Source organism: Erinaceus europaeus, chromosome 20 (genome assembly GCF_950295315.1).
Source record: "Erinaceus europaeus chromosome 20, mEriEur2.1, whole genome shotgun sequence".
Taxonomy (NCBI): Eukaryota; Metazoa; Chordata; class Mammalia; order Eulipotyphla; family Erinaceidae; genus Erinaceus; species Erinaceus europaeus.
The window spans coordinates 31,267,131-31,291,339 of NC_080181.1; the positions used below are offsets into that span (position 1 = coordinate 31,267,131).

Below are 24,209 nucleotides of genomic sequence, written 5' to 3' on the forward strand. Positions count from 1 at the left end.
AATCGCAGGTGGCACCAAGCACAAGGACTGGTGTAAGGTTCCCGGTTCAAGCCCCCAGCTCCCCACCTGCAGGGGAGTAGCTTCACAGGCAGGTCTGCAGATGTCTGTCTTTCTCTATCCTTCTCTGTCTTCCCCTCCTCTCTCCATTTCTCTCTATCCAACAACGATGACAACAATAATAATTACAACAATAAAACAACAAGGGCAACAAAAGGGAATAAATAAAATAAATAAATAAATAAGAACTTTATCCTGACAGCCTCTGGAGGTGAGGAACATGACACCACCAGCTCCTAGAACAACTGTCTTCTAACTCTCCCTGTCACAGATACACCTTCTGGCCCCCATATGGGGCTCTTGCCTCTATCAATATAGAAATCACTAATTTGAAGCTATTTCTTATTAGGGGTTGACATAAACATAATGTTAACAAACATTAATTAATTGAATGAGAATGGGGTTTATTGCCTTAAAACAGAGACAGTGAAGACAGTCAGAAAAGATATGTCCATAAAGACTGCTAGGCGTGGGGGACCAGGCAGTAGAGCATTGGGTTAAGCGCACACAGCAAAATTACAAGGACCGGTAAGGAGCCTGGTTCGAACTTAGATCCCCACCTGCAGGGGGGCTACTTCACAAGCAGTGTGAAGATGTCTGTCTTCCTCTTCACCTCTCTGTCTCCCCCTTCTCTCTCGATTTCTCTCTGTCCTATCCAACAACAGCAGTAACAACAATAACAAGGGCAACAAAAATGGGAAAAATGGCCTCCAGGAACAGGGGCCAGTCCTAATACACCTGGTTAAGTGCACACATTACAGTTCACAGGACCCAGATGCAAGTCCCTCATGCCCACTTGCAGAGGGAAGGCTTCATGAGTGGGGAAGCAGGGCTATAGGTATCTCTGTTTCTCTTTCCCTCTCTGTCTCCCCTCCTCTCTCAATTTCTCTCTGTCCCTCTCTAATAATAAATAAAATAAAAGGTTTGTAAAAAAATTTTTTTTAAAGACTGCTTCTTCCTCCTCCTTCTTGTTACAAACTCCCCTTCCTGCAAACGGTTGTGTGAGGGAGTTTGGTGAGTCTGGTTTTCTGCAGCTCCACGCAGCAAGTCCTTAGGCTTCACCCTCAACCACTGTTATGAGCCATTTGAGGCATAAAAGGCTGCCATGATGGATAATTTAGGCTCTGTCCTGACTCAATAGGCCGTAGGTGTTAAGAAACTAGAGTCTTGGGAGTCGGGCTGTAGCGCAGCGGGTTAAGCGCAGGTGGTGCAAAGCACAAGAACTGGCATAAGGATCCCGGTTCGAGGTTCGAATCCCAGCTCCCCACCTGCAGGGGAGTCGCTTCACAGGTGGTGAAGCAGGTCTGCAGGTGTCTATCTTTCTCTCCTCCTCTCTGTCTTCCCCTCCTCTCTCCATTTCTCTCTGCCCTATCCAACAACGACAACAACAATAATAACTACAACAATAAAACAACAAGGGCAACAAAAGGGAGTAAATAAATAAAATAAATATTTTAAAAAAAAGAACCTAGAGTCTTTACAGGAATATATTGCTCTCAACAGAGCCTTTTCAGAGTCCTCTGATATGAAAATAATGCCTAATTCTTCCCACCTTCCAATCACCATTTGCAAAATAAATAAATACATAAAGTCATAACATAGACTGCCTCAGGTTCTTAAGGGAACCCAGGTGCTTGATAAACACTGTTCTTTCAACAGCCCCCAGATTGTCCCTCTTGCTGAAGCTGGAATTTGTCATTGTCTTGGTGATCATCATCCTCATCATCACCCTCTTCCTAATCACCGTCAACTGCACCAATTAAGACCACACATTTGAACACCCACTGTGTAAAGACTATTGCTCTCAGTGTCATACATACAGCTGGCATATTAAAGTGGTTGAAGGCACCTGCCTTTGGAGAACTTGAATATCCAGGCAGGGAGATGGTTGTTGGAACAGTGCTGAGAAGGTTTCCCAGTGTCATCAGAACCCCAGAGCGATGCAGTGATAGGTGCCATCTTGTGTCAACTCATTGTGCAGTAGAGGGTGGAAGGGACTGTACTGATGATGATGTCAGAAAGGGAGTAATGATAACTAGTCCCAGGCTAGTCCCAGGGTCTTTCTGCTTCCTATGAGAAAAAACTGTAACCCTCTCCTTCTTTCTTGTTTTTCTCTCAGACTGGTTGAAGGAAAGAAGGGGGTCAAAGTGGAAAACAGACCTTTCCTCTCAAAACTCATCTTCTTCAATGTCTCTGAGCACGACTACGGAAACTACACATGTGTGGCCTCCAACAAGCTGGGTCACACCAATGCCAGCCTCACACTGTTTGGTAAGACTGAGCTGGAACAGGGCACCCATGGGGCATGATGTGTGTGTGGGGGGTTTCTTTGGAGGGAGTAGAGTGAGGAGTACAAGAGCAGAAGCAGAAGTATCTAGAAAGTACTGAGTAAGAAGAGCGAAAGAGCCAGTCTAATAGATATATGGAGGGAAGCAGATATGAAAATGAAAAAGAATATGCCCTTCTCATTCCACAGCTTTGGGACACTCAGTGACTCTTCTCATTCCACAGCTTTGGGACACTCAGTGACTTCATTTTTTTTTTCTTTCTCCATACTTACAGTTCCTAAACTGACTATTATAATTGGTGATAATCAGAAAAGAACCCAGAGAGGAACATCTACTATTTAAACACTTTGTTTACTGGTTTAATGTAAACAGTTACCATTTCTGAAACTTGCTGGCCACTGGGCAGAAAGAAAAGTGAATTATATGTATAAGGTAGAAAGGTGAGTCTTGGAATCACTAATTATATTAGCCTCCAAGGGAGAGCTGACCTAGAAAAGAGAAGGGTCTCTGTTTTACCATTTGTGTTAAAGGAGTGTCATCTGGCTGGATTTGGATTTTTGTCCAACCAAGCCACCCTCCCTGACAGAAGTCACCTTGCCACTCATGCCTTCATTGATTAAAGAGCTGTTTATTACAAGACTACTGTGTACAAGGCAAATTGCTGTGTCCTGACTCCACATCTAGCAAGGAAACATGAGCAAAAAGCAGATTAATGAAGCACATTCAGAACTTTCTTAAAAGTCTCTGGAGTATGGTTCTTTTGTGAGTAGAACAGCTACAGTATAGGCAGCCATGATGGCCATCTGGCCATCAGACCAACTAGCACATGGGCTCCTGACATTATTTCCACAGAAGCTGATTCTCCTTAAAGGCCACAGAGTTAACTTCTAGGTACTTTGGGGGGCAAATACCTTCACATAGACCAATACATGCTCGTTTTCAAATTGATTCCCTCACCCATAACACACACACACACACACACACACACACACACACACACACAATGTTAGCAGATGGCTTTGAATATGGTGTGGAGGAAAAATGGAGGAGGATGATTGACAAGAACTTCAGTTCCTCTGGGATAATCCCATAGCTTCAAGTTCTACCCCTCAGCCCCGCCCCCCAGTCTCTGCCCAAGTTCTCTGACAATTCTGCGCTTGTCAGGACAATCTGTGTGCTGCTCCACTGCCCCCACCTCTGCTTCCAAATCACTTTTTTGACCACATTCTAGCCAGCACATAAAGCCAGGCTTTACCCAGGAGGGCTGGGAAGGAGAAGCCTGTCCTTGGTCCCAGAACTGGCACCTCCAGGCAGAGCTGTGATTAGGATGATTGATCTGTCTGACATCTCTCACACAAGGAGAGTCATAATTGCCCCTCACATTTGTCAGGCCTTTTTGGCTTTGTGGCAGGTGTCTGTCTGCATGAACATAAGAGCCCAGATTAGACAACAAGACCCCTCCTTCCCTTGCCTTGAAAATGTGAGGCTCTTGCTACCCCAGCATCCTTCACACCCAAGGCTTTTCTCCTCCTTGTAAATAGTCTCCCTCCTCTTTTGATCTCCTCACTCCCTGATTTGAATGCATGAAATGGTTTAGCAATTGTCTTTATCACTCCAGTCTAATCCGCTGGCCTTGTCCCCTTAAGCTGTCTTAAAGGTGAGAAGAGAGAGAAGAAGCAAGTTTTAAGAGTGAGGTAGCCGGCCTGTGCAGTGAAGCATGTGTCTCTGCTCTTTTCTCCAAGCCCATGTGTGGCAATTAATTAATGCACCCCCAACACCCTTGGTACATCCAATTGTGTCATTTGGGACAATCCTTCATTGTTAGATTCTGAAATACTAGATTCTCTGGCGAATATGTAAAAAGCAGACAATTTGCATTCAAATAGATTTGCATTGAAACTTTTAAATAAGTTCAGCAAGGTTGCAGGTGGGTGTGTTCTTTTTACACAGTTACCCTCACGCTAAGGCTCTGAAAGGTAGCAGAGGTCCTGAAATCAATATTTTAGCCTCAGCTGAGAAACCTTTTTTTCAGAGGAACCCATCACAGAGATGCCACAGAAGTGATGCGGTTTCTTCCACACTTGATCTTAGCCAAGATGTCTCGAGTTGATGACACAGTTTCCTGTGAAACCTCATTGGTATTTGCCACCCAGGGACTTGAGCCTAGAACTCTGGTCTATGCAATACTGCTGTGTCGACACTCATTATTGAGACTCAATAGGGTCTTGTCAATAAGGCCTTTTGATATTAGGGAGATTTCCATGTCATTTCTCATACCAAGAAAACCCCTTGACTCAGAGTGACGGGGACACATGAGCAGGTGGAAAAGCAGCCTTTATTTTGGTAAACGGATGAACTTTGTGATGAGGTTTATTCACTAGCAGGCCAGAACACCAACTTGTGCATGAATTCATACCCTGTCCTCATGACCTTGGCCTTGTAAAGTGAGATATGCTGGGACTAAGAGCCTGCCTTCAGGGTTCATAACTGTGAAGGTACTGAAAACTAATGAGGCAAGTCCTCCTATGATGGACCAATTGGGTTCTGGACACCTGGTCCCCAAGATGCCTGCGATTGTAAGGAACTTGGAGGAGGTCCTTGCTCCATTAAGTCCCAACTCACAGTGGCTTCCTGGGGATTTGTTCCTGTCCTGGTGCCCTGAATTCTGTCACCCTGAAGAGACGATATGATGCCAACATTTTATCCAGAAAGGGGCACTAGTCCTTTGTTACCAAAACCCAACTCTAGTTTAGCATGAGATGATAGTAGGTCCCTCTGCTCTGGGATGTGTCTGAGCAACCAAGTTTCTCACCTGCCAGCTATCACCTGGGGCATGGAAGCAGAAAGCATTTAGAGCTTCTCATGCTGCATCTTGTTTTGCCAGCTTTGGTGTTTCTGTCTTCCCTTATTTATTCATTACCTCCCCACCCCAGAGATGTGTGTGAAGGGCAGTATACAAACTATATATTGCAAATATATAGCTGCTGTATATAATCTATGTATTTGTTTTCATTTTTCTCTCCCGTATGTCCCTCACCTGACTTAGAACTAAATGAGCCCACAAGCTCAACTTTGTTGCAAGGTCAGTATCCCCCTTGCTTGATGGCTTCTTTCCCATGATCTTTCTCCCAGAGCCTCTGCCTCCACCCTCCCTCCACTCCTTATCCCAACCCATCCCACCCCACCCCACCCTATCCCATGCATCATCTCAAGCTTCTGGCAAAGGTTCTAACAAAGAGGATGGTCATAAAAGGGTAGTAGTGCTGCTGGGACCTTGCAATGCAGCAGGGATTGCTTCCTTTCTCCCTGCTCACCCCTCACATACATTTCCCAGAAGAGTGGAGAGGGTAACAGGGAGAAGCAGCAATGTCTCAAAGCCAAAGCCCTGTGTGGAGGGAAAGAAACTCTGAGAGCATGAGTCTGAACCAACAGGAAGGTGATTCCAACCAACTGTGAGTGGTTTTCATAATAAGTCCTTTTGAAGGGGTTCCTAAACAACAGAAGTAAAAAGACTCAAAGAGTAGAGAAAACAAACGCATCTGCTGGTGCACCAGGTGCCTCTCCAAGGGAGGAAGGCCTGCACCATGCACCATGTGGGAAACTCAGTGAAGGAAGATTTGGAGACAGGATGCCACGAGCTCTAGTTCTGAGCCTGGGGTTGAATACGCCAGTGCTCTTTAGTCACCAAACCTTACTTAGACTTGATATTTTTTCTTCTACAAAATTAAAGTGAGTGCCTTTATTAATGTTACGTTTGTTAATCCACGGTTAAGCTGAGAATACATATCTAAAAGGTTGGCTCACTCAACAGACTGAAAGGCATGGATTTCCCTCTTGGGAACATCACTGGGGCTTCCCTTAGCTCAGTTCTCAACCCCTTCTCACCTACTCCTTCCCCTTCAGGCCCTTTTATTCCTGTGACTCCATTTGGGCTCCATTTGCATAGTCACCTTGCCTCAGGGCCCACTGATCTACCTTGAATTGATAAAAATTATGACTAGACACTTGGGAAATGAAAGATGTGGAGTCTGTGTGCCTTTCTCCTGGAAGGACAGCCCAGCTGGAGGCAGGTGTGAAGACCAGGAGGGCCAGAGCTTACCTTCTCCCTCCAACCCCCCAGCCTGATCCTCTGGCCTTTCCCACCCCATGTCCCTGTCCCCTCCCACCACTTCCCACCCCCTACACCCATCCTGTTGATCCCTTCCCATTGTCTTGTGCAAATAATTGTTGGAGGACAGCAATTAGCATTAGGCTTGGAAGTCAGGGGAGAAGATAAACCAGATGAATTAAATGGGCAGTGATTTGACAGTTGAGGAAGAAAAGCTTTTATCATGTAAAGATTCACCTTGCCTGTGTAGACCCCCATGGTGACTAACCACAGACAGGAAAAGGAAACAAAGCAAGAAAGGAAAAGGGAAGTCAATGGAAGCACTCCCGGTTCCTCTTCTGAGTGAACTTGGGTTTATTGAACCCCTGTGCAAAGCACATCCGCCAAACCTAAAATAGAAAGCATTAGAGAAGGAGCTAACATAACTGCTAAGAGTGAAGAGGGAGAGACCACAGCTGAGACAGGGGAGGCTGCTGGATGTGCTTTCAGAGGTGACTAAGCCCATTCTGATTGCTGGGTTCTTCATTCTCAGTGGGAACAGGTTCTTTTAAAACTGGTTATGTTTACAAAAGAGTATTGAAGTGAAGGTGTACTCAACTAATACAGGGAGTGTCACCCAGTCCCAACACAACTGTGAAACTGGCCAGAAACAAACAATACACTACCTGCCCACTACCTGGGAACTTAGTAGGAGGCTTTATCTCTTGGTGCTACGTAGTAAAACAAGCTATCTTAACTTTTATAGTTCAAAGCTGCAAGGACCTAGGTTCAAGCCCCTGGTCCCCACCTACAGGGGAGAAGCTTCACAAGTTCTTTCTCTCTCCCTCTCTCTCTCTCTCTCTCTCTCTCTCTCTACCTTCCTCAGTTTCTCTCTGTCTCGATCCAGAAAAATCAATCAATCAATCAATCTATAAAGATAGCTCACTTGGGTAGTGCTCTTTTTTTGTCATGGGCACAATCCAGGTTTGAGCCCAACCCCCATCACAGAAAAGGAAGCTTCAGTCCCAACCTTTCTCTCTGTCTCTCTGTCTGTCTTTCTATCTGAAAAAAGCCAGCCTGGAGCAGTGAAGCCTCAGTGGGGATACATATCTGTAGCGCTCTTAATAATAAAGCAAGCAATCCAATTTAAAAATGGGAAAGATATTACTAGACACTTGACTAACGAAGATACACAGATGGCAAAAGTAAACAAACAAGCAAACAAACAAATAAATAAATGCACTTGAAAAGCAGATCAACTTCATCATTCACTAGGGAAATCCAAACAAGAACCACAGTGAAATACGACTAGATACTCAACTAAATTGGCTAAAATATATGTCGGCAAGAACATGGGAAAACTGGATCACTTATGTCTCACTAATGAGAATGCAAAATATCACAGCTTTTTTTTTTTTTTTTTTTTGCTTGGGGCATGTTATTTGTCTCACTCCTCTCTGCTGTCAGTTATGAATTTGAGCAAATGGAATGCTGTGCATTCTCGGGGTGCTGTCAACCCTTCACCCTTCCCGTGGAGTTCAAGGTCAGGGGAGATTGCAGAAGTCTGATGACTCTAAGATCATTAATATGGTTTAAATTAAGTTGTTAGACCCTTTTATACAGCTAAAGAATATTCTAGGGGAAAAAAAAAAAGCCAGGTCCTGCACTCATCAGTGTTACTTCTTCTACCCCTTTGCAAATCTCTGATAGAATATTGAGAACAACCTGTTTGCTCAGGGACTATCCCAAATTTATGCTCCTCTTATCTTAGCAATACCAAGCAAGATTTATATGAATGCACAGATTCCCCCTGACAGGGAGCACTTGGCTTTAAGAGAAGTTCAAAGCTATTTTGCTACCTGATATCTGGATGGACTAGAAAGATTCTGATAAGAGAATTTCATTCCTCCTCAGCATTTTCTGCCACCCTTGAAGTATTTCTCTGCTCCCCTTTTGCAAACACAACAGATTGCATGTCATCCTCTTGCATTAATATTTGGTAGTGCAGGGCTCCTGCAATGATGAATTAGGACTCGGTGTTGCGCCCCCATCCCTCACTGAACTGCCTGGCGGGCGAGTGTGGCCAAACCCACACTGCAAACTCAGCGGCTTGTTGGCTGTTCATTTCCCATCCACTGGTCCTTTGTCCTTTATCTCCAAGGCACAAAGCCATATACGATGGTATCAGTAGACTGGGAAGGTTGGCTGATTAATGTCTGAACCTCGCCGTGACCATCAAGGTAACCTATTAAAGAATAGGACGACTAAAGCAAACTGTGCAGCAGAAGGAAAAAAAACAATGCAAGAGGAGAGATAATCAGTTCTTCCCTGTAGACCCTGCATGTAACAAAGGGTAGCCAATTATGCCCAGACACCCAGCGGTTAACCTTCCTATGCATGCCTGTCCAAATACAGAAGGTACTAAAAAAAGATCCTTACATTCTTTTTTTTAAATTCTTTTAAAAATTTTTTTTAATATTTTATTTTATTTATTTATTCCCTTTTGTTGCCCTTGTTGTCTTATTGTTGTAGTTATTATTGTTGTTGTCATCGTTGTTGGATAGGACAGAGAGAAACGGAGAGAGGAGGGGAAGACAGAGAGGAGGAGAGAAAGACAGACACCTGCAGACCTGCTTCACCGCCTGTGAAGCGACTCCCCTGCAGGTGGGGAGCAGGTTAAGTGCAGATGGTGCAAAACACAATGACCAGCATAAGGATCCCAGTTTGAGCCCCTGGCTCCCCACCTGCAGGGGAGTCACTTCACAAGCAGTGAAGCAGGTCTGCAGGTGTCTTTCTGTCCCCCTCTCTGTCTTCCCCATCTCTCTCCATTTCTCTCTGTCTTATCCAACAATAATGACATCAGCAACAACAATAATAACAACAATAAAAAAACAAGGGTGACAAAAAAGAATAAATAAATAAATATATTTTTAAATCTTTAAAAAAAAAAAAGCAGGAAGTCCTGAGTTTGATTCTCAACATCGCATGGACCAAAGTGATGCTCTAACTTTCTCTCTCTCTCTCTCTTTCTCATCAATCAATAAATAAATCTTTTAAAAGAAGCACTGGTCTAGAGTGCTACCTGAGAGATGTAGAGCTAAAATGAATATTAGAGCTCCATTTCTCCCTTTTGTGGTGAGATAATCACGGGGGGGCGAAGGATTTTCTAGCAAGCTAGAAGAATTGAAAATTTGCTACCGGGCTGGGGAGACAGCATAATGGTTCTGCAAAAGACTTTCAAGGCTGAGGCTCCAAAGTCCCAGGTTCAGTCCCCTACACCACCATAAGCCAGAGCTGAGCAGTGCTCTGGTAGCTCTCTCTGTGTATCTTTCTCTCTGTATCCCTCTTTCATTAAAAATAAATAAGATATTTAAAAAAGAATGAAAGAAAGAAAGAAAGAAAGAAAGAAAGAAAGAAAGAAAGAAAGAAAGAAAGAGAGAAAAATTTGCTACCTGGAAAAGCCCAGGGATAAGGTCTAGTGGAGACCAGGGCTACATGTCAAGTTGGAAAGATAGCTCATCATGTAGGGTATGGGTCTTGCCCAAGTTGAAGCCCTGGTGCAAATGGCATGGCATCAGGAGAAAGTTCTGGTGTTGTAGTGTCTCTCTCCCTTTCTCTGCTCTCTATCTGAATGCACAATTGGGTTGGGAAGGATGAAATTTCACATGTGCAAGGCACCAGCTATGTGGGTGCACACACACACACACACACACACACACACACACACACACTATCCACACAGGATACACATCAAATAGTTCTTTATATACATGGATACTGGAGAGTATTAACTTTCTTGGAAGTAGCCTATGAAGAGATGAAGGACAAATAGCTGGATAGGAACAATTAAGCCCACATTAATTTTAGATAATCCCTTCTGAAATCACTCCCGGTATCTGGTACATTACAGGAACTTACGCATTATATTATGCATATATTTTCTCATTTCTACCTTTCCAATATGACACAGTATCAGATAGAACTTTTTGTGTCTGCTTCCTCTCACAGAGTCAGACTATATCCCCAGTAATTTGTGGGCTACCATCCTCCAAGTGTTTCCCCACATTTATAATGCTCACCATTTTGGGTGTGAGGTTTATGACTCAACTCTCTCCACACTCATTGCTCCCTTCCCTCTACTGTTCTTCTTGGTACAGAGATGAAGGTCAGTGGTACCTGTGTGAAGAATTTATGAAAACATCCCCTCCTTAGCTTCTGGGCTGACGCTTAGGGTCCTCTAAGGGACTCTCCTTGCCAAGAGCACAGAGATTGGTGTCATCCCTCCTGACCTCTTTATCTTCCTGGTTTTAGACCAGATCTTCTCTGAATGGAAAAATGTTTTATACTAGGACAGTCATACATCCAGATGTCTTCAGAATGACTTGTCACAGTTTCTAAGAACCATTTAAGTCCTGAGAGACCTCATGTCAAAGGTGTCTTTGAGGACAGATTGAGGACTTGAATGTCCAGATAAGTATCTATCAAATGTGGATTAATGGGGGCCAGGCAGTGGCACACCTAGTTAAGCGCTCACACCACAGTGCTCAAGGACCCAGGTTCCAGCCCCTGGTCCCTACCTGCAGGGGGAAAGCTTCCTGAGTAGTGAAGCAGGGCTACGGGTGTCCCTCTCTATTCCCCTCTCCCCTCTCAACATCTCTCTGTGTCTGGCCAATAATAAATAAAAGTATTTAAAAATTTTTGTATTAACTGTCTTAGTTAAGTTTAGGTTGAGTTATAGCTCAGTTATCTGTGAGAATTATTTTTTTAAAAAAGAATTTATTTATTTATTTATGAGAGAGATAGGAGAGAAAGAACCAGACATCACTCTGGTACATGTGCTGCAGGGGACTGAACTCAGATCTCATGGTTGAGAAGCCAATGCCTTATCTACTGCTCCACCTTCCGGACCATGAGAATTTTTTTTTTTTTTTTAACCAGCGCACTACTCAGCTCTGTTTTATGGTGGTGTGGTGGACTGAATATGAACTTCGGCACCTCAGGCGTGAGAGTCTCTTTGAATAGCCATTAGGCTATCTACTCCCACCAACAGCTTTTTCACATTAAATGGCATACATTCTATGCAAAAGACTAGGATGATTTTTTTTTCCCCAGATCGAGGGAAAGTTAACATATCAGGTATCATGTAATATATATATATTGCCACCAGGAATATTGCTGTGCTCGATGCTTGCACAACAAACCCACCACTCCTAGTGGACATATTATACTCTTTTTTATTTTCTTTGATAAGACAGAGAGAAGTTGAGAGAGAGAAAGAAAGAGAGAGACCTGCAGCCCTGCTTCACTGCTTGTGAATCTTTCCCCCTGAAGATGGGGACCGGGGACTTGAACCTAGGTCTTTAGCAACATGTTCACTCTAGTGGGTCTGCCACAACCCTACCCAGCAGATGTCATGTAATTTAACATGTTTTTTAATATTTATTTATTTATTGGATTGACACAGCCAGAAATTGAGAGGGAATGGGGTAATAGAGAGAGACAGAGACACCTGCAGCACTGTTTTCACCACATGTGAAGCTTTCCCCCTTCAGGTGGGGACCGGGGATTCGAACCTGGGTCCTTGCATACTGTAACATGTACACTCAACCAGGTGCGCCACCAATCATCCCCCAAGTTAACATGTTTTAACACATGGTAGTTTGATAGAAGACTATATGGTGAAAGACTTATTCATCCATCATCCCTTTCACTGTAAATAGAGATTTCTAGCTAAAGAGGGAAGTGAAAGACAAAAGCTCATCACTGCTCAGGGCAGTCAGGACTTCAGTCATCAGCAGAGACATTTCTGTGGAACATTCTGAGAACTTGAAGTTGATAATAACGGGGATCATAACAGCAGTTAGTTCCACAGTGGGTCCCCAAGGATAGCATCCCAGGTGCAGGTCTCACTGTTTCAGAGACATGAAGCTTTCTGCAAGCTTGCTGCCTCCTGACACATCCAGAAAAGTCAGCCATCAAAGATGCACGCTCCTTTAACACAGCCAGCCACACTCTCTGGTGTTTCTGAAACGTGTGCAGCAATGTCCCACTTTGTCTCAAGCCAAGTGTGAGCACCCACTATGTTAGATCCGCTCATTTTATACCTGAAGACCACTGCTAATCAGGAGACAGTCCAGTGATTTAAAAAACTAAAAAAACAAACAAACAAAAAAAAAAAAACCCACCTTTCTGGGCTTGGAATCTCTGACTCAAAAAGATTTTGAGCCCCCTGCTAGGACAAGATGGACATGTTGGCTTTCTTAGGTCAGAGGTGCAATCTGGCCCCTGCTACTATCCTTTCCAGCCCTCGACTTTAACCTTCTGACAGCTGCCTTCCCAGCATAGCAGGTGTTCACGCCCCAGAGTTGGGCCGCTGTCCAGCAATGGGAAGCAGGAAATCTGGGGAAGCAGGCCTGGGTCCAGAGCGTCACTCACTCCCCAAGCCATCTCAGGGCAAAGTGAATGCCTCCCCTTCCCAAGTGCCTCCTACCTTAACAGTGGCTTGTTTTTCATTTCTTATAGAGGTGAAAACTACAGCCTTGACCCCTTGGAAAGGTTGGTATGTTTGCTCATGGGGTCTTTCTCCTTCTCTTCTGAGCTAACCCCAGGAAGCACCTCCCTCCTCTGGGGACCCTTTCTGACCTTGGGCCAGCTCCCTGTCAATTCAGATTAACCTGTCTCTGAGGACATTCCTCTCGCCCTGATAGCTCACACTCGCAGAAGTCTAACTTCTCTCTGCTGGCGGCACTAATGAGCACCTGTCAAGACCCAGAATAACTCCATGCCCGACTCCTGTGCACTGGGCCTGCCTCTTTCCTTGCACACGGATGGATGCTCTTACGCAGCCACGTCTTCTTTGACCTTGGTCTTGCATGCTGCTCTTTGCTTACCCAGTTCTCTCTCCCTTCTTTCACTCACTCAGAGTTTGATAGGGAAAGGGAGGTGGGGTGAGGAATGGGACAGGATGACTGGAAGGAAGGGGGAGGGTCTTGGTGAGTCACTTGGCTACAAATGAAATGCTGTGTCTTATTTGGAGCTTTCATTCCTACCAGATGTTTCCCATGACTAACTGACACTCTGCACAGTTCTCTGGGACCCTGGCTGTCCTGGTAGTCTCTGATTTTTTTTTTGCCTCCAGGGTTATAGCTGGGGCTCAATGCCTGCACCACAAATCCACTGCTCCTGGAGGCCGTTTTTTCCCCATTTTGTTGCCCTTGTTGTTGTCATGATTGCTATTGTTGCCATTGATGATGTTGTTGGATAGGATAGAGAGAAATTGAGAGAGGAGGGGAGACAGAGAGGGGGAGAGAAAGACAGACACCTGCAGACCTGCTTCACCGCTAGTGAAGTGTCCGCCCTGTGTTCAAGCCAGGGGCTTGAACCAGGATCCTTATGCTGGTCCTTGCACTTGGCGCCATGTGCGCTTAACCCACTGTACTACCACCCGACAACCCCGGTAAGTAGTCTCTAATGAGAGTGACAATAAAGACATACAATGAGTAGAGAAGAGGTGGGGCCTGCTTGAGGAAGGAGGCCACATCTGTGTAGCCCCTGTCACCAGGCAGATGGGCTAAACTGCCACTCTGGCCAACACAGGCTCCAATAGGGTCTTGTGGAGAACTCAGGGAGCCATACTGTCTGGTCCAAAGGTCCCTGTCGCATGGTACACTTCTGGGAACTGGCCAGTGAGAGGTGCTTGAGGGAGCAGGCAGGGGACCTCTCGCTCTCTCCAGAAAAATGAGAAGAGTTTCATGATGGGGCATCTTGGGGGTCAGTGGAAAGAGTCACATTTGGAGACAGAAGTCAAGGGACCTGAGAAAAGTGACTTAATCTTTTGAATTTAGGTCCCTACCTGTCAGAGCAGGAGACAGCAGTTCTCACTTGATGGTCCAGAGTTTTCAAGGAGTTGGAATGCCTTCCCACCTGCAAGGTTTCTTCCATAAGGCTTTCTTGTTGTTTCTGAGGCTTGATGTTTACTTGGCTCCACTGTACCTGGTGGCCATTTCCTTCTTTTTTTTTTTTTTAAAGGGTGATATCCAGAGAGACATAGAGAGGTAAAGGAGAGACCCCTGCAGCACTGCCCCACTGCTTGTGAAGCCTTCCCCCTAAAGATGAGGATAAGGGGCATGAACTCAGGTCCTCTCGCGTGATACCATCTGTGAGTTCCAGTGGGCACATCACTGCCCAGGTCCCCATGCGGTTTTATTATTGTACTTTTCCTCAGCACTTTTCAATGATTTTTTAACCTAGATATGGTTAGAGGGCCAGGTAGTGGTGCACCTTTTGAAGCACACATAGTGCCAAGAACAAAGATACAGGTTTAAGCCTCCACTCCCTACTTGTAGAGGGGATGCGTCACAAGTGGTGAAGCAGGTCTGCAGGTATCTGTCTTTCTCCATCTATCTCCTCTATCCTTCTCAGCTGCTCTCTATCCTATTCAATAAAATGGAAAAAATGGCCACTAGGAGCAGTGGATTTACAGTGCCACTACTGAGCCCCAGAAAAAAAAAATTAAACAAAAGAAAGAAAGAATAAGAAAAAAAAATGGTTAGAAAATCAAGGTCAATACTCTTGAGGAGTTTTATTTCCTTGTCTTTTTTTTTTTTTTTTTGCAAGAGGACACTTGAAAGCAAAGTACAGGTAAATTGAATGTGATTATGTCAGGACTTTAATTTCTGGCTCCTTTATTCCTTTCATGAGACAGACACAAATGGCCTTTAAAAAGTATATGGCCAGTAGTTGAGTGGTAGCGGAGTGGGTTAAGCGCTCATGGCGCGAAGTGCAAGAGTACAAGGACCGACCGGCGGAAGGATCCCAGTTCAAGCCCCCAGCTCCCCACCTGCAGGGGAGTCAGTTCACAAGCGATGAAGCAGGTCTGCAGGTGTCTGTCTTTCTCTCCCCCTCTCTGTCTTCCCCTCCTCTTTCCATCTCTCTCTGTCCTATCCAACGATGACAACTTCAAATAAAAACAACAATAATAACTACAACAATAAAAATAAGGGCAAAAAAAAAAGGGAAAAAAATATATATATGGTCCAGGAGCTGGGTAGTGGCACACCTACTATAGGGCATATGTTACCCCACACAGGAACCCAGGTTCAAACTCCCAGTCTCCACCTGCTTGGGGGAGAAACTTCATAAGTAATGATGGAGTGCTGCAAGTATCTCTCTTACTTTCTCCCTCTCTATCTCCCCACTTCTTCTCAAGTGCTCTATCTCTCTCTCTCCATATATATATATATATATAAATGAAGGCAGGAAGGAAGGGAGGGAGGGAGGAAAAAAGGAAGGAAAAAAATAAAAGGGAGAAAAGAGAATTGGCTGCCAGAAGCAGAGAATTCATTGTGCAGGCCTCAAGCTCCAGCTGTAACCCCTGGCAGCAGTAAAATAAAAATAAACATTTAAAAAGCATATGGCCCAAAGTTCAACTAATAAAGAGAACATAAGCTGATGAATAAAGAGAACTAGTAGACAGACTGGAGCCTATTTCAATAACAGCCTATAGGAGCAAGCCCAAGAAGACTGGATGCCGGCACTGGGCAGCTGGGACTGAACCTGGAACCAGAAGTGGGAGAGTGTTTCAGGCAGAAAGACAGAGGACGTGAGGGTAGGAAAAAGAAAAACAATATAGCTGGAGCCTCCGCACTTACGTGTGTACCTGTTTGTGAGTGTGAGAGAGGGGGTGTGTGTGTGTGCATGTGTGCACGCATGTTCATGCACTGAGATATATTGCATGATGTAGGGAGCAGAAGAAGGAAGCAAACAAACAAGCAAAAAAAGTGGTTAACAAGTGAAGTGTCAGGTTGCAGATTATAGATTATGATTATGAGATGTAGCAGGAAATGTCACAAAGGCTCCAGGATTCAAGTAAGTTTGCAGCGTGTTCAGTTAGCAAGGAGGGAAAGATGGTCCCGCAGTTAGTATGATAGGATTACATGCAGGGGTCAAGGTCACAGGGGGAGAGGTCCAGTAGACAGACTCTGGTAGGAACCAGAAGGGAAATGGGTGGGCTGCCATCTTGGAGAGGAGTTTGGAGTCTCCCTACCCATGATCCTCCAGGCACTAGTCTGTCTTACTTACTGCCTAGATCATCTGAATCAGGTTTCCTGGATTAGCTCAATAGAAAAATCTCAGGAAGCCAAGGGTGTGTGTGTTGGGGGGGGGGGGTAATGAAAAATTCACATGGACAGAGATTGCTTTGCCATGTGTTGGGAATTATGCAGTCTTTGCCCTCAGGCTTTGCACTTCCCGTGATATTCTCAAGTGTCTCTCCCAACCAATCCTGTCCCGACACGTCACTCCTGGCTGTTGCCCTATGAAAAGTCCTCCTACTGCCCCCCCCCCGCCCATTTTTTTACCGGGGGGGGGGGGGGGGGGGGACGGAAGGGTGGTGCGTGTAGCTGCAAAGGCCATTTTTGGCTAGCTCCATGTGGCCCGAACCACTGCACTCCCAACCCTGAGGGGCCCATGCGAATAAAGGATTGTGTTCCCTCTGTGCTTGGATTCTTTCTCCTCCATGTCCCTCCGCCACAAAGCGACAGCCATGTGTATAACCTAGGTTCAAGCCCAGCCTCCACTGCATTGAAGGAAGTTTCGGTGCTGTGCTCTCTCTCTCTCTCTCTCTCTCTCTGCCTCTCCATCTCTAGCTAAAGAGTGTATTGGGAAGGGGAGAGTACCCCCACATCCTCTGCACTAGTGTGTCCCTATTAATTCTGGGACACAGAGCAAGACAGAGGCCTGCAGGCTTGTCCAGAGTAAGGACACACACCAGGGGGTTCTTGGGCCTTGTCTTTCTTCTATGGCAAATGTTTTCTGACACCACAGGTCAGAACCCCTCCCTGCTGGCTCTCAGTGAGCTTAATGTGCAGCTTGACGATACGAGTCCGGCATGAAGCCCAGCCAGTCTGTCTTGGCGTTACTCTCGATCGCACTCTGTCATTTCAAGATCATCTCATAAAAACTGCAGCAAAGGTGGGCGCGAGGAATAACATCATTGCAAGACTGGCCAGCTCCTCATGGGGCGCGAGCGCTTCCACACTTTGATCATCATCTCTGGCATTATGCTATTCCACTGCAGAATACTGTGCCCCAGTATGGTTCCGTAGCCCCCATGTCCACTTGGTCGATTCTAAATTATATTCCTCCATGAGGATAATTTCTGGAGCCATCTGTTCCACCCCGGTTCCATGGCTGCCAGTTCTTAGCAACATCGCCCCGCCAGATATTCGTCAGGATGCGGCATCATCTAAGTTCATTACCCACGTCTACGCTCCACCGGACCTGCCAATATACGCGGATATCTTTGCCCACCCTGTTCAACGCTTGATGTCTCGTCATCCAATCTGGTCTCCTACGCCTACACTGAACTTCTCTGTTCCAGACTCTTGGAAACAGAGTTGGCAGTCAGCTGAGGTAAAGAACAAACACCTCATCACAGACCCCTGCAAGCGTCAACCCGGCTTTGACCTAGCACGTTATGATTGGGCCCTCCTCGATCGCTATCGAACAGGCCATGGCCGGTGCTCCACTATGTTCCATCGCTGGGGAGCCAGAGACGACCCAAACTGCCCCTGCAGCTACAGACAGACTACAACCCACATAGTCAACGACTGCCACCTCTCCAGATTCAAAGGAGGTTTCAAAACTTTACATCAGGCTCAACCTGACGCTGTTGACTGGCTATGGAAGAAGGGCAAACGCTAGAAGAAGAAGTGGAACTTCCCAGCGGGGAGTAGAACCGCAGAAAAACCTTGAGGGGCTGAGCAGTGGGAGGGACCCAGGTGCCCAGGGACCACCCCTACTGGGCTGCCTCCATTGTAAACTGGGCTGGCTTGGCTGCCCCTCCCTGGCTCCAAATCAAGGGTTTTCTGACTCTTCTCACATGGGAACCAAACCAAGTCCCCACCTGGTTTATGGCATTCTCCCTTCCACTCTCTGGAGACTCCCACTGACTGATCCTCCTGAACTCAGAAACAGCATCTCCATGAGGAGATGGTACAGACTCCCTCCCTTTTTCCTATAGGAATTCTGCTTAGCCTTGGTCCAGGAGCAGTGATAATAGAGGGGTCACCCAGGGCTGAGCAGGGAATAGGCTCAAAGCTGTGTGCCTGAGTGTTCAGGAGAGCTAGAGAAATGAAAAGGCTTCATGCCCACAGCCATGCATCTGTACTGAGTGCTGGGAGCTCTATGTGGAGAGCCCATTCAGAACCAGGATGCTGTGTGAACTTGGGAAGCTAAAAAAGCAAGCCCTGTCTCTGCCCACTTAAAAGATGCAGCCCCAACTTCCACAAAGACCAGCAGGCCCCATGACTCAATTGTGTCATAGAATCTGTCTCTAACTCAGGCACATGTCCTAGTCTAAAGAGTCATGGAGTAACCCAGAGTGGAAGGACATTCTGAGAAAGAGAAAAAGGAACCACTCAATGTAGAAGGAGTCAGGGAGTGGCTCCCCTCCTGGACCATAATGGCATCTGAGCAGATCAAAGCAACTGGACACAAAGAGGGAGTTCATTCGTGATTGTAGTTTATATAGAATTGGGTTCCGGTGGGGCTAGGTGGTGGCACACCTGGTTAAGTGCACGTAGTACTAAGTGCAAGGACCCGCACGAGGATCTGGGTTCAAGCCCCCAGGACCCCATTTGCAGGAGTACACATCACAAGTGGTGAAGCAGCTCTTTAGGTGTCTATCTTTGCCTCTCTATCCCCCGTCCTCTCTCAATTTCTCTCTGTCCTATCCAATAAAACGGAAAAAAATGCCCATTAAGAGCAGTGGATTCATTGTGCTGGCACTGAGCCCCAGCAATAACCCTGCAGGCAAATAAAAAAAAGAAAGATTGAATGAAAGAAAGAAAGAAAGAATGAAAGCAAGAAAAATGGTGATGGAAAAGGACTTGGATCCAAGTGTTTTGCAGACACCTATGACAGGGAGCTAAGAAACTGGGCCCGTGTGTCAACAATTATACTGTAATCCATTAACCAACACCGCCAGCCCCCTCCCCCAGTAAAAAAATAGAATAAGAAATGCAATAGTTAAAGATTTAGAAAACAGAGCTCATTGGTGACCATTGATAAATGTCAAGTATGTAAATCATAAGAGTTTATAAGAAATGCACCTTTGAGGATTGGGAGCCAGAGAGCTTTCAGCTTCTTGTTGCCCTAAAATTTGCCTTCCTGTCTGGTAGAAGGCAGAACACTGGTCTCTTGCATCTTGTTATCAGAGTGTGCACTGCTGTGAAGTTCTGGCCTTAAAAGGCTGTGAACCAGGTATCAGTGACACAGGAGGCTGAATGATAAGGTATGTTTCAAAGTCCTGAGTAGGGCCAGCAAAATAGCTCCCTTGGATGGTGTGCTGCTTTGCTCTCTGTGCCATGGAGACCCAGCCTCTGCTGCACTGAAGAAAATTTCAATGTGCTGTGGTCTCTTTCACTGTCTCTGCCTCTCTGTCCCTCTCTAGCTGTATATATACATTACTGGGCCAGGCAGTGGTGCGCCTAATTGAACACACAGGTTACAGTGTGCAAGGACCTGGGCTCAAGTCCCTGGTCTCCACCTACAAGGGAAAAAATCTTCACAGTTGGTGAAACAGTGCTACAGGTGTCATGCTTTCTCTCTCCCTTTCTGTCTCTTCCTTCTCAGCGTCCAAGCCAAAGCAAGCAGGTTCTGGCTTTGTTCCTTCACTGCTGAGGAGGATATGGGCTTAATGAAACACCCAGCTTTTAAAATGCCTCCTTGACATTTGGTGCAGCAAAGCCTGCCCACGCAAGTCCTGTCTGAGAAGGTGTCCCGCTACATTTAGGCACCTAATTCATCCGGGCATCCAACCTTCCATGAACTGTTCTTAAACTGGAGCTATATTCAGTATGGGTGCTCTTGGCCACGGGGCTGTGGGGAGCCACAGAGCTGAGGGTTCGTTGCCATAGGAAGCCGCTGGAGAGTTGTAAGCCCTCAGAGTTCCCTTCCCTCCTGTAACTGACTTCCATCTCAAAGAGCACCTGTCTGCATGTCAGGCTGGCCTGTGCCTCTTAGGGAAATGTGCCAACCACCTCCTACCCACAGGCATTCATCCCATTGTCCACGAGACCTTCCCTTCTTCCGGGAACTCAGCTAAAGTTTGCCTGCATCTTTGCTTGATTCCACATACACTTCCTGTGGACTGGCTCTGACCTCCGGGCAGGTGAGACTTGAGCTGGCTCTGCTCTTGTCTAGATGGGGAAAAGGCTAAGGCAGAAGCCCAGAGCCTTGTCCTGAGTTGGGATGGTTGACAGACTGACAGGATGAAAATCCACCTGAGTGCAAAATGGTGGGGGAGACAAGACTGCTCAGTCCAGAATGCCCTTTTCTGAACACTGGAGTTAAACAGTAAAAGGGTTGTATAACTCTTCCAGGCAGGCAGTACTGGGAGAAAAGGGGGTTTGGAAGACGTGGAAAGATGGTGCACTTTAAAATATATATATATAATCTTTATTTATTGGGTAGAGACAGCCAGAAATTGAGAGAAAGGGGGGGAGATAAGATGGAGAGGGAGAGAGACAAAGAGATAACCTGCAACCTTGCTTCACCACACATGAAGCTTTCCCCCTGCAGGTGGGGACCAGGGATTTGAACCTGGGTCCTAGTGCACTGTAACGTGTATGCTCAGCCATGTGCACCACCACCCGGCCCTGATGGTGGTGATCTGGCATGATTAAACTCTAAGTAGGATATTAATAAATAGTCCAGCTTCCTGAACGTGACTCTGAGTTATCGGCCTTAGCAGCTGATGGCACAGCAAAGGAGCAGTGACCCCCCAGCACACTGTAGCCTAAGATGTTCCCCCTTTTCAAGGATACCACTGCTCTCCCCGTCCCCCATTCTACAGATCACATCCCAGGACTGGAAGTTCTAGAAGGCTCCAACACTGAGTGCTCCCAGTGCAGGGCTGTCCCTTGAGCAGCCAGGGCTAATGGCAATAGTTGACAGGTGTGACATGTGATGGCAGGAAGCCCTAACCACTGTGCTCTCTTCACAGGCCCTGGTGCCGTCAGCGAGGTCAACAACAGCACGTCGCGGAGGGCAGGCTGCATCTGGCTGCTACCTCTTCTGGTGCTGCACCTCCTCCTCAAGTTTTGATGCAAGAGCCACTTCCGCCACCAGGGAGGAAGGAGCTGCAGCCACTGCACCCACCAACACAAACGCAACTGGCAACTCAGACCACAGCCAAGAGCACCCCCCTTTCCAAACCTGATGTATTAAGCAAATGCAATTCCAAGACGCTGAGCCTCATGGGACACCAATTCAAGGGAGGGGAACAAAGAACACTTTGGGAGGGAGGAAAAAAAAAGAAAAGAAAAGAAAAGAAAAGAAAAGAAGACACACAAGTTGCAAGAAGAAAAAAAAAAGAAAAAAAAAAAAAACGGCCCTCCAGGTCTCTGCAGAACTTCACACTCAACTGAGTTTGTCTTTCTTTTTCCGAAACCAGGGAGAAGGCCCAACTACCTTGGGTCCCAGCCACCAAAAGCATTGTGTGACCTCTTCATTGCTCAGTTTTCCTCGCTGAGGAAAATTCTGGAATCGGCCATCCCCAATCCAATCAGTCAGTAGAGAAGTAGAGACAAACACAGTGACCAGCAGGCGGGAGGTGCAGTGACCATGGGGCCCTTTTATAGACTGTGCCACTATTGTGTGTGTGCGTGTGTGTGATTAAACCCGCAAACAAGTTCACAGAACAAAGCAAGAAGATGCAAAATCAGGACAGCTTGACAGCTACAACAATCCCATAATTAATACTCACAAACGATAATGCTACTTTTTTGTTGTTTGTCTGTCTGCTTCTTTCTTTCCTTTTACTACATGGACATCTCAGATAAGAAAGGGATTCTGATTCACAATTAATTTCATTAATTATATTTTTCTGATGTGAGTTTAGAGCTTAGTGCAAAAAAAAAAAAAAGACAAAACTAAAAAAATATCTATTACACCAAGTGAGAGGGTGAAGAGAAGGATGTGTGTGTTACACATTACGAGTGAATAGTGTATTTCTTAACTAAGTGACAGCTGGTGGACCACACCACCTAGTGAGGATTTGGCAAATCCACCAGAAACAAAAACACACATAAGATTCAACCAACATCGCCACCAGTGCTATACAGATTTCTCCTTATTCTGGTGTTAAATGCAAACAATGCCATGCTCTCCATGCTATTTAGAAATGGGAAAGGTGACCGTACTGAATCTTGAGTTTGTTAGCTCTGCTTCTTTTGATGACATATATTATTGATGACATATAATATATGTATTGCATATATATATATATATATACACATACACATATATATATTATTTTTTTTGGTTAGAATCGAGCCATTTTCTTTCCCAGCAGGGTCCTTGCTCCGACATTACTGCATGCTGTATATGGCGTTAGCTGTGTGTTGATCTCCTCAAAGATGATAGAGTTTACTTGGTAATTGTGTAATCAGCTCCTGCCTTTTGGTTATTTTCCCTCTCGGGTTCTTTACATGTCAGAGACATTTATAAAAAAGTGAAAGAGAAAAAAAAAAAAAACACTAATAATACCAGGCACAGCGTCTTTTTTCCAGGTGTGGATCTTGGACCATCCCACGCCTCGGGCATTCCCAAACAGCGAGCCACGGCACCCACTCAGCCGCCTGTGACCCACTTGCTCTCGCCCACAATGGGAATCTCCGATGCCTTGGGGACCACTTGAGAATCGAATCCTCTTGGTTGCTTTTATTTAATTTCCCACCTTCACGTGTGTGTGTATGAAAGGGAAGAAAAATGCAGTTTCTAGGTAACTTTTTCTTTTTTTTTTCTTTTTTTTTTTCTCCCCTCCTTCAAAGTCCAGGAACCAGAACAGCCTCGAGGAGGGGTCCTGGATGTGATGAGGGAATGTGGGATTGGGGGTGAGGGGAGGGAGGGGTTGTCTCTGACTTGACATTAAAAAGTGTTCCATGTCCCTCTTCACCTGGTGTGGTACCTCATTCTCAAGCTTGGGGGAGTGGGAGCAGGTGGGGGAGGGGGAGAGAACCAACCTGGTTCAGATGTGAAGAACCAGAACCGGTGGGGGGAGGTCAGGGGTGGAGGTGGTAATTCTGACAGGAGGTACTATTTGCTCCTGAGACAGCAGTTAGGAGCTGTGGTGACAGACAGGTTCAGGAAACTTCCTTCATGTTCCAAATAGAGCCAGTGGACAGGTGGCCGCCTGGGACTGCATCTCATCCCTCAGACCTTCAGAAGATCCTGGCCAGGCTGAAACATCCGAGTTGTACCCAAATGCCTTAACTTAATAGTGAATAGTGAGCAGTCAACGTTAGGGCAGGAGTTCCCCGTGAGGTTCTTTCTGAAAGATATCAGGATGCAGTCAGTCATCATTAAGAAAAGAAAAGTGTGGCCCAGGTGGCAGCACACACAATTGAACACACATGTCACCATACACAAGGACACAAGTTTAAAATCTTCATTTCCGTGAGGCAGGCGGTAGTGCAGCGGGTTAAGCGCACGTGGTGCAAAGTGCAAACAAAAACCAATGCAAGGTTCCTGGTTTGAGCCCCTGCTCCCCACCTGCAGGGGAGTCACTTCACAAGCGGTGAAGCAGGTCTACAGGCATCTATCTTTCTCTCCCCGTCTTCCTCTCTCCATTTCTCTCTGTCTTATCTCTCTCTCGCTCTCTCTCTCTCTCTCACCTCCCATCTCTATTTCTCTCTGTCCTATTAAATAAAAAAGGTTAGAGGGATAGCCACTGGGATCAGTGGGTTCCACATGCAGGCATGAAACCCTAGTGA

At 45.9% G+C, this 24,209-nt stretch overlaps 1 protein-coding gene across 7 annotated transcripts in view; it reads left to right on the plus strand.

Moving 5' to 3' along the window:
- The window catches only part of NTM (neurotrimin), a 1,300,688-nt gene extending 1,278,468 nt beyond the window's left edge, over positions 1 to 22,220 (plus strand). For 2 of the 7 annotated variants that reach the window (XM_060180189.1, XM_060180192.1), the window contains 5 exons: positions 2,177 to 2,328; positions 5,392 to 5,427; positions 12,955 to 12,987; positions 20,488 to 20,605; positions 21,440 to 21,548. In XM_060180189.1, the coding sequence (XP_060036172.1) occupies positions 2,177 to 2,328; positions 5,392 to 5,427; positions 12,955 to 12,987; positions 20,488 to 20,594 (328 nt within the window). In that variant the 3' untranslated portion in view covers positions 20,595 to 20,605; positions 21,440 to 21,548. Of the gene's footprint in view, positions 1 to 2,176; positions 2,329 to 5,391; positions 5,428 to 12,954; positions 12,988 to 20,487; positions 20,606 to 21,439 lie in introns of all 7 variants that reach the window. The other 5 variants (XM_060180190.1, XM_016185049.2, XM_060180191.1 and 2 more) reach the window with 5 other exon arrangements.
- Positions 22,221 to 24,209: the final 1,989 nt, after the last annotated feature.